This window comes from Triturus cristatus, chromosome 10 (genome assembly GCF_964204655.1).
Source record: "Triturus cristatus chromosome 10, aTriCri1.1, whole genome shotgun sequence".
NCBI lineage: Eukaryota > Metazoa > Chordata > Amphibia > Caudata > Salamandridae > Triturus > Triturus cristatus.
This window is the reverse complement of record NC_140593.1, coordinates 151,409,389-151,422,145: the sequence shown is the minus strand read 5'-3', so window position 1 is coordinate 151,422,145 and position 12,757 is coordinate 151,409,389. Positions and strand designations below refer to the sequence as shown.

Here is a 12,757-nt window from a genome sequence, read left to right as displayed (position 1 = left end):
GTCTAAATGAGTTGTCCACTGTTTCGAAGGGATGTGGCCCGAGGCAGGGTGGGGTATGGCACGGACGAGACATGGTCAGCAGAGGTGAAACACCTGTCAGAGGGCGGAGCTAAGACAAAGTTTCAAGGTGTCACTCGAGTTGTATTGTTTCCCTGTTCAATTGCATCTGAACGTTGGAGGATGACTTATAGCGAAATGCATCCACAGAAATGAAGACATATATTGGTGTGATTGTTAATTAGGGTGAGAAGAGTTTTATAGGGTATTAATGGGTAAAAGGTTAGTACTGCATCCACTTAAATTATTCTCATATTCTTGTGTGACAAGGTCTGATTAGTAAATTCAACGTAAGTTTTACATGGAGAAATCAGAACAGAAACGTTCAGCGGAATATCGTGTGCATATCATGTTTGCTGTATTTTGCATAAGTCAGTAAAAGTCTAACATATTACTATTTTTTGTTTTATATTGAGCTTCATGTTGCTTTTCTGCCAAACCTAGATGCTGTACATAACATAACCAGCATTACTATTGCAATATTTTCTTAAACCACGTGTCCAAAAGCTGAGTGGTTTATAAATGTCGCCAGAACTCCGAGGTGGCAATACAGCAAATCTATATATGTCAGTAATGGAACATATTACAAGTCACCTGTTATGCATTCTTTAGTTTTGATGTTTTCTATGGGGTAATTAGCTGGCAAAAAACTGTTCTCTAAATGGGCACTGATTGGAATTAAAATGTTTAGGGTTTGTTTCCCTTTCATTAATAATAACTCTTACAATATAATGGGCAACAGTGAAGGGTTTTGGATTTATGTGATTCTCTGGCTGCAGCGTTTACTGCGCAATTTATCACATTTAACACATAATTTGCGGATTTCAACAGAACCTATTGTTTCTACCTCAAATGGATAAAAATAATATTTTCAGAGAATGTGCTACATAATTTGCTTTTTATTTCCTCTTAGTTTTGATAGCCATGACACATATTTTTGTTCTCCCTTGAGTCTAATTCTAGTAGCCCAGACAATGGTAAAGGTCTGATGCAGAGTGCTTTTTGGGGCTGTGATTATGATGATGAAACCCATATTTCAATGAAAACTATTAAATATTTCCCAAACTTCATGGTAAATATGGGCTTTATACCACTGAATTTTGCACAATTATTGCACACACACGCTCACACATACATGACACCTTTCTTTCACAGCTGCATCACAGGAGGATTCATGGTAAAGTGTACCCCTGACAGCAAAGAGAAAAGACAGTTTCTATTTAAGGGCAATTTTATTTCAATAAATACAAACTTCAATATATTAAATAAGTTAAATACTATGTGCAGGTCCCTAAAACCCAAAATCTTCTATCAGTGATCCTTGAAGCTCCTCTCGATTGGGTGGCCGGCACCATCCAGTGAAGCCAATAATTCTGGTTGCAACAATATGGGATGTCTGGATCTGACAGTATTCTGTCACACGAACCTGGTGAGAGGTCTGACAGGACCAGACATCCTAAGAGTAAAAAAATAAATAGAATTTTTCAACAACATCGGTATCAGGTATAAATTCAAATTCCTTAAGGGCAGAGGATAAAAAAATACATTTATGGTATAATGCTAGTATTTACCAGTGGATGTATTGGTATGTAATATTTGGCAGCTTAAATAGCTAAAACATGACGGACATCAAAGTATGATTGTGCGTCTATCATTTAAATAGATATGGAAATGCACAGTTTTATAACTTCATTTACACGCAAAACACAAAATAAATTTGGATAAATACAGATAAAATGGTCCCAAAATAAATATGGATAAATACAGATGGAAAGGCCAAATAATAAATACCATAAAACCGGGAGCCTTAAATATAATGTACAAGCAAAGAACACAAACAGAATGCAACAGTATATATACATTAGATCTGTGCCCCTGCATCCTGGGGGCGTGGAATCGAGGATCTGTCGCTGTACACATCACCAAGCGCTGACTTTCAGGTCAATGCCCTGTTGGAGTGTGAAGGGTAGAAAATATCTGCAAATCAATCAAACTGAAGCATCCTGACAAAAAGGTATTGTGAGCTGTCTGTAAGAATGTCCGACTCCACTGCCGTCTGTAAGTCTGTTCTGGCAATGTCTTCCCTTCAGCTCAGGCTCGACGCGGATATCCGGCCTCAGATTGTGATACTTCTATTTCTGGTTAATAAAGTGCAAATGGCAGCTGGCTCAGGTCTTGTGCAGATGCTGCTGTGGTCAGTAGAACAAGACTTGTCGTAGCAAGTGGTAGCCTCACACCTGCGAGTTCTTCACCCTCTCGAACGTCTGCATGATGTGGCTGGTGGGGACGCAGCCCTCCCTCACGATGCTCAGGATCCCTGGAAAGGAAGAAGCACAACAGCATGAGATTGAGAGGGCTTAGAGAGTTCTGAGGTCTGTGAGCAGCAGAGGGAAGGGAAGAGACAAGCATAATGAGCACAGTAGTGATTGGCTCCTCAGCATCCAATGGGTGATGGAGTCCAGGAGGGAACCGCCCTCTCACATGGCATATACTGACTGGAGAAAGCGTGGGGTCTGCGCCCTCAAGGAGACATTGAATGACTGGGGCAGGGTGGGATATCATGGAAACAACAAACTGCTAAAATACAGACTCGAAATCTTTCACTGCCAAAATATCTACCACAAACAACAATCCCCCTGCAAAAATGTCGACCCACAGTAAACTCACTATCAAGCACTTGGCCAATAATTTCAGACAGGAGATGGAATAGTAAGTTAACTCTGTATTTTAATAATTATGGAGTGAGTCTCACTGGAATTAGGAACTTTTATCTGGTCTAATGCTCTTTAAATAGACATTTGTGTATATTTGTGTGTGGTCAATATTTTGTAAATTTGCATGTAAGAATCTGTGATTCTGAGGTCTCTATTTTCAGATGGGACTAGAGTAAGGACCTTCAGGCATTGGGTAACTTGGGCGGGTGGAATTGTCCCTGAGAAAGAACAATGGGATTGGGGAAAAAATAAAAGATCCCGCCTTGGGGAATAGTGTCTTAGGGCCCGATTCACAGAACTAACTTAAGACAAATTCCTAAACTTACTACCATTTTGGTATTCACAGAAGGCACTTACTCATTTTGGTATTCACAGAAGGCACTTACTCATTTCGGTATTCACAGAAGTTAGGAGTCCTAACTTTAGGACTCCTAAATGCCTTCTGTGAATACTGAAAGTCTTAAAATTAGGATTTTTCGCAGTTTAGTAGTAGTATAGTTAGGACTCGTAACTTTAGGACTCCTAAATGCCTTCTGTGAATACCGAAAGTCTTAAAATTAGGATTTTTCTCAATTTAGTAGTCCTAAATTTAGATTTAGGACTACTAAATTGAGAAAAATCCTAATTTTAAGAATTTCGGTATTCACAGAAGGCATTTAGGAGTCCTAAAGTTAGGAGTCCTAACTATACTACTACTAAACTGAGAAAAATCCTAATTTTAACACTTTCGGTAGTCACAGAAGGCATTTAGGAGTCCTAAAGTTAGGAGTCCTAAATTTAGGACTAATAAATTGAGAAAAATCCTAATTTTAAGAATTTCGGTATTCACAGAAGGCATTTAGGAGTCCTAAAGTTAGGAGTCCTAACTATACTACTACTGAACTGCGAAAAATCCTAATTTTAAGACTTTCGGTATTCACAGAAGGCATTTAAGAGTCCTAAAGTTAGGACTCCTAACTTCTGTGAATACCGAAATGAGTAAGTGCCTTCTGTGAATACCAAAATGAGTAAGTGCCTTCTGTGAATACCAAAATGGTAGTAAGTTTAGGATTTTGTCTTAAGTTAGTTCTGTGAATCGGGCCCTCCCTGAGGGAGGTTCTGGGTCCATGTGCTAAGTCTGAGTGAATTTGTAAGCACTATTACTAAATTTGATGAATTTGCAGTATGCAATTTGCATCATTTCTTCTTTATTAGAGATGGTTTTGAGCATAAAATGCCTCCGTAAGAGACATTTTTTGCTGATTAAGTCTTCTGCCAGTATCTAACATGACTTTTTCATGTGCGGTATATACTACCATGAAAATTTCATGCAAGATAAAGGCGAACTGAATTTCACACCGTTCATGTAATTTTGGCAAAATTTTGTGAAACAAATTATGCAAGACGGTACACCAACAGTGCAGACTAATGATAAAGAGAAATGCTTGTAAAGTTGAAAGTAGGTGTCAGGATTTGGCAGAGGTAAGAAACCTCCGGTGGCATCCCTGCAAACTTAGAACACGCGCTTGGAGTTTTCCTCAGGGGCTCAATAAAGTGCATCTCTTTGTTACGCATTCATCTTAGCCCCTTTAATGCTTCAGCTGTCCATTCATTCTGGGCTTTGTAAGTCTGTATGCCTTGGACACCAGGAATCCACTGGATCCGGACTGTTTTTTCTCAAATTTCATGGCAGGTGGGAAGAGGTGGGGGGTGCAGAGCCCCCTGTTCATATCCAAGGATGCAACTGTTCTAGTTTGGGAATAGCAGGGGACAGAAATGAAACAGAAATAAGCATTGGTTAAGACCCACCTTCGTCTATTCTCAGACAGTTCACCACCGTGGAGCCCACCATCTCGTAGGAGTCCCCATCACACAGCACCCCCTCCAGATTGTGCCGTAGACGCCTGAAACACAGAGCAGAAATACAAAATCACTCATTTAAAGAAATAATCGACAAAGGCTCAGGTGCTGGGGATTAAGGGAAAGGCGGAGGAAGGCAAACATCTACCTGACCTCAAGCTCAACTAGTCAAACACACCTGTGTTTAATGCACCCACATATAGGCTTATGCCAAGCATCTCAAATACCCTAAAACATATGTGTGAGATATCATCAACACCCTTTTCCCTCCTTTCTCCTTTCAGTAGCACCAGTCTAGTCATATGCTTAAAAAAGCCTAAACTCATTCAAAATACCTCACCGCCCATCAATACTCCAAGACTCTTCCATTCACCTTTCAGAATCTTCAGCTCACGCCCTTCCACAATCCTTGCCCCTGCCCTCAGGTCCTAGCGCCATCTAGTAACTCTCAAACCCAGGCACCATCTCTTATGCAGAAGGCCCAATCATAACCTTTTCCTGATTTCAGCCCCTTTTCTGAATGAGTACTCACGAGATGACCATGTCATGGTGGGTGCTGTCACAGTCCCCACTGGGATTGGCAGAAGTGATGGCCAGAGGGCCGGTCATGTCGGTCAGGTGGGCAGAGATAGTGTGGTCCGGCACTCGTATCATGATGGAGTCTTTGGTGCCCACAATGTCATAAGCTGGTCCAACTCCTACAGAAGGAGAACATAAAAAATGAATCAGCAACAAGTCAGGTGTGAGTAATTGAGCATTTGAGTTTGATTGTATTAATTTTCTCAGCATCATGAACAGAGTTGTTGTACAGTGGCGCCTTCATTTGGTTGTGCTTAATCTGAGCAGATGTTTGAATGGTCTAGCCTCAGAACATCAAGAGTTGATGAAGGTCCTTGAAGACGTGATTGCTCTAGTTGTGCAGTGGGCACACATTGTCCATTTAGTATGAAAGAAGCTCTACTAAAGCATTTCAAACAGCCACGGTCCGTGCAGGAAACAGCGGTGGGGCGGCTTTGGGGGGTTTCGAGGGACGACGCAGAGGGGAAATTAAATAAATATTTTCCCTCTGCATGGTCCCTCGATATCCCTCCCAACGCGGTCCCACCGCCCCACCGCTGTTACCTGCATGCACTGCGGCTGATTAAAAAACTGTGAAAGGCATGCACACATTTGTTTGTTATATCTTGAGAGGCCAGATGTCTGCAATACATAATGTTAAACATTCTTTAAAAGAGTATTTCTGTCTTATATCATTTTATGGCTGTTCGATATATCATTCTGTCTGCGTGAGGGACTATTTTACAACTGAAAAGTACACTGACTCAACACACAAAACATTTTTTCTCATGCAGCCATAGTATACCGAGCGCAACCTTTCTTTGTTTTGTCATTGCTGCGCGGTTTAATTAGTGTTTTAGTCAGGAATTGTGCGAGTCACATATATTTCTTCATCTGGTTTATACACATGTACACATACATCACACACACACACACATATATACATAATATATGTAATATGTACATGCAATGGGTACATGAGATGGGGGGTCTGTGTGCTTTAGGGGTGAATGTGCATGTAATACCTGCATGAGATTGAGGTCGCTACACATTAAAGGGGGTCTGCACCCTAATATGTATATGCAATAGCTCCATGTGATAGGGACCTCTTCAGAGAATGGGGGTCACTGGACCCTGATATGCACATGGAATAGCTATATGAGATGGGGATCTGTAAACATCAGGAGGGTGAATGTACATGCAATGCCTGCATGAGATGGGGTCTGTAGACATCAGGGGGTCCATGTGCATGTGATACCTCCATGAGATGGGGGTCTGTAGATATCAAGGGGTGAACGTGCAGGTAATATCTGCATGAACTGGGGTATGCATATATTAGGGGGGGCTGAATGAACTCTGATATGTACATACAATAGGACCTGAGATGGGGTGTCTGTAGACATTAAGGGGTGAATAGACCCTGATCTGTACATACATTAGCTACATGAGATGGTGGTCTATAGACATTGGGGGGTGAAGTAATTCCTGCAAGAGATGGGGGAGGGTACACATGGGGGGGGTAAATAAAGCATGATCTAGACAAGCAGCATATACATGAAGTGAGCACACCCCTGAATTTCCCCAGGCACAATTTTTGGCATTTGTAACCCTCACTCACCCCTCTAGCCTCCCCAGCCCACCTTTCTTTGACAAAGAAACAGCCCATGCAGAAGAGGTCACACGTACCCATCCTCTTCAGCCACTCTCCCTTCTGGACAATGCAGCTGATACCCCCAGGGTAGACGCTCCCCATGAAGTCCCACAACAGGGGGCTGAACGGGGGTCTCACGGCCCGCAGCTGGTCCAGGTGGGAGATGCAGATACAGATGGGCTTCTCCAGGGGTCGGTCCTGTAGAGGATGGAAGAGAGGGAAGTAATGAATGGTTTAGAGAGAGAAGGGGGAGGGCAGGACCGTCAGAGATTATGTGCAGGATCACGTGATATCTAAGTGACCTTAGACCAAGTCACACCACCCCTGTAAATAAACTAAATGTCTCTAGTGCTAGCCAACAGATTGTACAAGTTAAAAGCCTGTATTGCCTTCTAATGACACTTACACCGTGACTCCTAATGTATGATGATTTATGTTGAACACGAGTTGTCTTTTGGCATTGTGACTGTTCTAAATATGTATCGTTAATCTCAGATATTGATGCAAATTCCTGAGGTCTGGAAATCTGTTGATTTCCATACCCATCTCATTACCCACTGGACTGTCAATGTTATTGTTCCTTTTTACTGCATGTTTAAATAAATACAATCCTTTCCATTTGGAAGTACCACACAGCTCTAATTGTAGTTCTGTGCTTATACACTTATGTTGTTTGGTAGGGACCTATGTCTCTTGCAATACACTATTACCCTCGGTCCCTCTTGGCACACAGGGTTCCCTTGTTCTTTGTTACTCTCTTTCTAATGTCCTATAGCAGACAGACACTGGCCACAGAGTTCAATGCAATGGAATCTGCACAGTCTGAGAATGCAGAGTCACTGTGTAATCTGGGGCATTAGTATCTTTCTTGTGCACGTGATAGCATCTCGCTGGGATCTTCTGCCCCTAAAGCAGGGTTCTCTCCTGAGACTATGTGTGGACTGGAGCCCACACTTCCCTTATCACCCCCATCTCGCACTCTCCCACAAAGTATGACAAGCTACCCTTTAACCTGGCTGCTTTCCTTGTTTTTTTTTTAAGTTTTGGAGTTGGAACTTTCTAGGCAGATATTACCATGAAAACCCTCACCTGCAGAATGGTTTTACCCTGTAATTTCCATGTCAATATATCCAACTATACATACTCCAGGCTGGTATCACCATGGTAATCACACCCCTGCAGAATTGTTTTACCCTGTAATTTCCATGTCAATATATCCAACTGTACATACTCCAGGCTGGTATCACCATGGTAATCACACCCCTGCAGAATGGTTTTACCCTGTAATTCCCATGTCAATATAACCAACTGTACATACAACAGGCTGGTATCACCATGGTAATCACACCTCTGCAGAATGGTTTTACCCTGACGTTTCCATGACAATGTCTCCGCCCGCAGGGTGACTTCTAACTGTTCTAGTAAAAGCTGTCCCTTATTCTTGAATGACAGAGCATCTGTCTCGGCCTCGGGTAAATTCTGCGGAAGTTCGCTCCTCGGTGCTCACCTTGATGGTGTATATCTTCTGGATGGCCTCGGGGTGTTTGCAGGAGGCCGCCAGGGCGTAGACAGTGTCTGTGGGGACCCCGCACACCCCACCCTGGTCCAGCAGGGCAGCGATGGTCCTTAGGCTGCTGGTGCGATAGGATTCGGGGCACACGCAGGAGTCGGACGCCTCAACTTTCTCCTCTGACTTCGTTTCCTAAAAGTGCAAAGAGCAGACAAGGGGTGAGACAGCGTCACCTACAGCTGTCCTTGAGCAGCACATGCACATCCCAGAGTTAGAGGACTAAAGACTGGTTATTTGAGAGACACATTTATCGGAACTGAGTGTTAATTTAAGAATAGTAATCGTAACATATTGCATGTACCTTGAAGAGAGGTGGTCCCATGGGAATTAGGTCCTTGCTGAAAATGCAGTTTGCAAGAGATGCCGCTGCCCCGTAGATACAGACGAGACTGAAGACAGACAATACTGTGACTAAAAAAACACACAAAGACGGGAAAATTAGACTTTAAGTTTAATATTATCAACAAAAAAAGAGGCGCGTGCTGATCACGTTGATGTTAAACCAAGACAGGGGTTCCTTCAGGAGGGATTTAAAAAAGGTAAATGCCACCCAAGACTATAAAATATAAACATAAGACAGAGATTAATTTTTCACTCTACTTCGGTCTGTATGAAATTAAGTGTGGTAAAGCATTTAAACTGGTACATGAACCCCTGTTTTGGTTTATACTTAATTGCCCTGGTTCCTAGGGTTATGGGGCTCACCCCAACTCTTTGTATTATAACAAGGTGATGTTAAGGCAGCAGTGGAGAGACAGATACAAAAACTAAGAAATGTGGAGGTCTGGCAGAGAACCAGAACATTGTCAGGGTTGTAACTGACTCCATTCGAGCCAAGCTTGTCAGGCACACTCCAGTCCTTTCTACAGACCACTTCCCTTTAGCCCCCAACACATTACAGGTGGACTCGGGATGGCACTTGATAGAAATTGCCTGTTTATCATGAATTAACCCTTTGGAGATCACTGACATGCATTAACACACAAAACAAAAGGAACCCACAGTGGAAGGTGTCCACTTACTCTCGAGCGCGAGGGGCAGGCATTCCAAGGTGAAGAGCAGGAAACAGACCATCACCACCTCCATCAGCAGGGCGAGCAGCACCAGCACCACGTTGGCATAGGCGACTGTGGAACAAGCAGAACAGGATGGCGTCAGATGTCGGAAATGACATATTTCAGAGGTCAGTGGGGGTCACAGTTGCTCAAGTCTTTAGATGAGGACACTACGATGCCCCAGAACTATGGACCTATGGTGCATAAGGACCATCGAGTGACAGGCACCTGCCCGAGCCCACTACAGCCGGAAGCAGCTGCTGTCTGTCAGGGCACCTGGGCCTCAAGTATTCAACAGAGGGATGACTGGACATCGGTATCCGGAGAGACTTACCCAAGGACATCAGGAAGACATTGATGACCAGGAAGGTGACGGCACCAACAGTGAATGCACCATAACTGGTGACGTGGATATTCAGCAGGGGACCTGGAGAGGGAAGAGACGGAGGAGCAGAGGGTTAGTCATGGATGAAACAGAACAGAGGAAGGAGCTCTTCCTTCAACGGCAGGAGATGGCTAGGACCAGAGACAAGGGATGGAGGAGGACCATATACTGTCCAACACCTCACTCATCTAACAGCCAATCATGGTGCTACATATTGGCTTCTAATGATGTGTAAAACTGTATCTTCCACCTCATCCTGAACAAGTGCGCCCTGATTTGGTGAAACACACTTCTCGAAAACACCTAATCCCAGTTCATCTGAGTGATAATTCTGGTAAATATGCCCAGAGGTACAAGAAATGAGCAGTTATTTGAACAAAGGTGATAATAACTATTGGTTCTTCCCACAACTGGATTATCAACAATAGTTTATCCAGATCCATTAATGGTTCCATAAGTCATTAGTCCCCTCCTAGTGGCCACCAGCTGCACTCCTCTTCCACCCTTTGCCCTCCACCTGGCAGCCATCACATATGATCCCTACCAGGTACTTCTTCAGGTCACTGGTTACAAGGGCCCCCAGTCAGAAAAAGAACTGCATGTGATGTCATCAAGAAACTACCTGCCTGCATGGCTACTACAAATGAAACTAATAACCACAAATATACTTCACCCCCACTGCCCCTACTCGTATGCCTTAGAATCTAAACCACACAGAAGCTTCATGACACTGGATCCCTAGGACTTTTCGGAAAACCTTTTGCACATTGTAAAGAATAAGATTAAGAGATCACAAGTTACCTGCAAGTCGTAGCCACGCCCATGTGGCCCATACAGCAGCATAACAGAATGGTAGGACCGACCCAAATCTTCGACCTCTCTGGACCACGATCCTGCAGACGTACAACTGGAAGAGAGCGCCCGGGATCAGCACCCAAGGGATGGAGAGGTGGGCTCTGGTAGGGTCATCTAGGGACCCCTGGATGGCAGAGAGTGAGGCCAAGCCATTGCAGATGAAGAAGAGGGCATCAGGGAGCTGGCATCTGGTAGTGCTGACCTCCTGGCCTTCCTTAGACCTGCTGGTGACGCGCTTCAGGCACAGCAGCAAGTCCTGGAGCATAGCTGATGACATCACTTGGGGTCCAGTAGAGATCAACGACTTGTCAGCGATGGAGTTAATGAGGCTGGCAAAAGTGGCGTAGAGGGAGGTGGCTGTGTAAATGCTGCAGACCACTCCGAAGAAGATATGGGATCCCTGAAGTGGAATCTGTTGGATGGTGGAGACAGTAAGGAGGAGGAAGCATGAATTCTGCAGCACCTCCAGGAGGTCTCTGTTGAGGGACATCAGGCAGAGGATGCAAGCGGCGACCAGAAAGAACCAGCCCCCCACCATGCCTGCTCGGCTCTTGTCCACATTGTCCCCCGAGAGGAGCACCGTGAGAATGAACTCTTCCCAGGACATCAGCAACCAGAACAGGCTGTGGAGTCCAAGCTTGGTGGTGTGGTAGACGTCTTCTCTCAAGTAACTGTAGTAGCTGGCGCAGAGCTGGGACAGTGCATTGATGCTGACCCAGATGGCGCCAATGTAGAAGGTCTTCATGTACCCAAAGCAATAAAAGGCAAAGATGAGCGAGGCCACCGCGTCAGCGATGTGTCCCAAGGCCATGGGCTCAGCGTACTTGGAGTTCTTCTTGGTCTCCTCCCCGATGCCACTGGAAGAGGTGCTGTTGGCCGAGCCCAGAAGCAAGACGCTGAACATGGGGTTCCCAAAGCCTGGAAGGACATTCCTCTGGGTCAGGCCCTTCAGGAGCAGGGCAGTGGCGCCATAGAACCCAAACAACACAATGAGCAGCTCCATGGTCCCCGAGACCACCAGCGCCCACTGTCCGAAGAGCCCCACTGCCTCGAAGACCAGCGTGAGGGTGATGGCGCCAAACACGAAAGGCATGACGTAGTTAACGGTGGCCGAGCAGAAGGAGAGGATGAAGGCGACGGCGGTGTAAGCCACCAGCCCTGCTACTGCGCTCTCGCTGACCGGAAGAGGGGAGGCGGCCATGATGGTCTGGCTGTTAGAAATGTTCAGGTCTTGTGTGGTGTTGTGGATGGTGGGATACGCTCCCAGGACGACACGTGTAGCCCCGTAGCTGCTCCAGAGGGCGGCGAATGCCACAAAGGCGGTGCTCCCCAGGTGATCGTACTTCCGGAAGCACAGGAAGCCTGCAATGAGTTGTGTCAGTCCTCCAATCAGGATGAGATGAACCCCTGCAAGAGATAACACATGAATTGTCAGCACGGGTGTGTGTGTTTGTGTGCATGAGTGTGTACCCCCTCCCTCCAAGTGTTTTATACATGTTATCCCAGCGCCACCTGAAACTCTTTGTGCGATCTGTGGCTGCCACACTCACCTGCCAGGATGTTCTCCACACCTTCAGCGTTCACACTGGTGTGGAAGGAAAAGAAGTTCTGTAGGGCCACCAGGAAGGCGCTGATGACGTTGGCGAGGAAGCCCATGACGGATGGTTCACTGTAGTACACAGAGGCGAAGCCTTCCATGGTGAGTGGCAGACCTGGGGGTGGGGAGAGAGGTCAATAGACAAGAAATTAGCCACAGGTGAGAGTGGGATAGGAGGTGAGAGTGGGACAGGAGGTGAGAGGGGCAGGAGGTAAGAATGAGATGGAAGACGGGTAGCTGGGTGGGTAAAACCCAGATTAGATTGGTGCCCGGGGTTATATGGGGAACAGGAGGTGGGACAGGAGCCAGAGGCCTAATATCAGACAGAGGTGAGATGGCAACACGATGTGAGAGTGGGACAGTGGGTGAGATGGAAGACTCATGTGGAGTGGGACAGTGGGTGAGATGGAAGTCGTGAGAGTAGGACAGTGGGTGAGATGAAAGACACGTGAGTGGGAAAGTAGGTGAGATGGAGG

At 45.3% G+C, this 12,757-nt stretch overlaps 1 protein-coding gene across 1 annotated transcript; it reads right to left on the bottom strand.

The window, feature by feature from the left end:
* Nucleotides 1-2,288: 2,288 nt before the first annotated feature.
* Nucleotides 2,289-12,382, bottom strand: LOC146789072 (uncharacterized). Its single transcript, XM_085629976.1, has 10 exons — nucleotides 12,235-12,382; nucleotides 10,631-12,091; nucleotides 9,779-9,871; nucleotides 9,412-9,516; nucleotides 8,691-8,800; nucleotides 8,327-8,521; nucleotides 6,855-7,017; nucleotides 5,143-5,308; nucleotides 4,560-4,654; nucleotides 2,289-2,374 (listed from the first exon to the last, which is right to left on the bottom strand). Exons 1-10 carry the CDS (start codon nucleotides 12,380-12,382, stop codon nucleotides 2,289-2,291), a joined length of 2,622 nt encoding a protein of 873 aa, XP_085486102.1.
* Nucleotides 12,383-12,757: the final 375 nt, after the last annotated feature.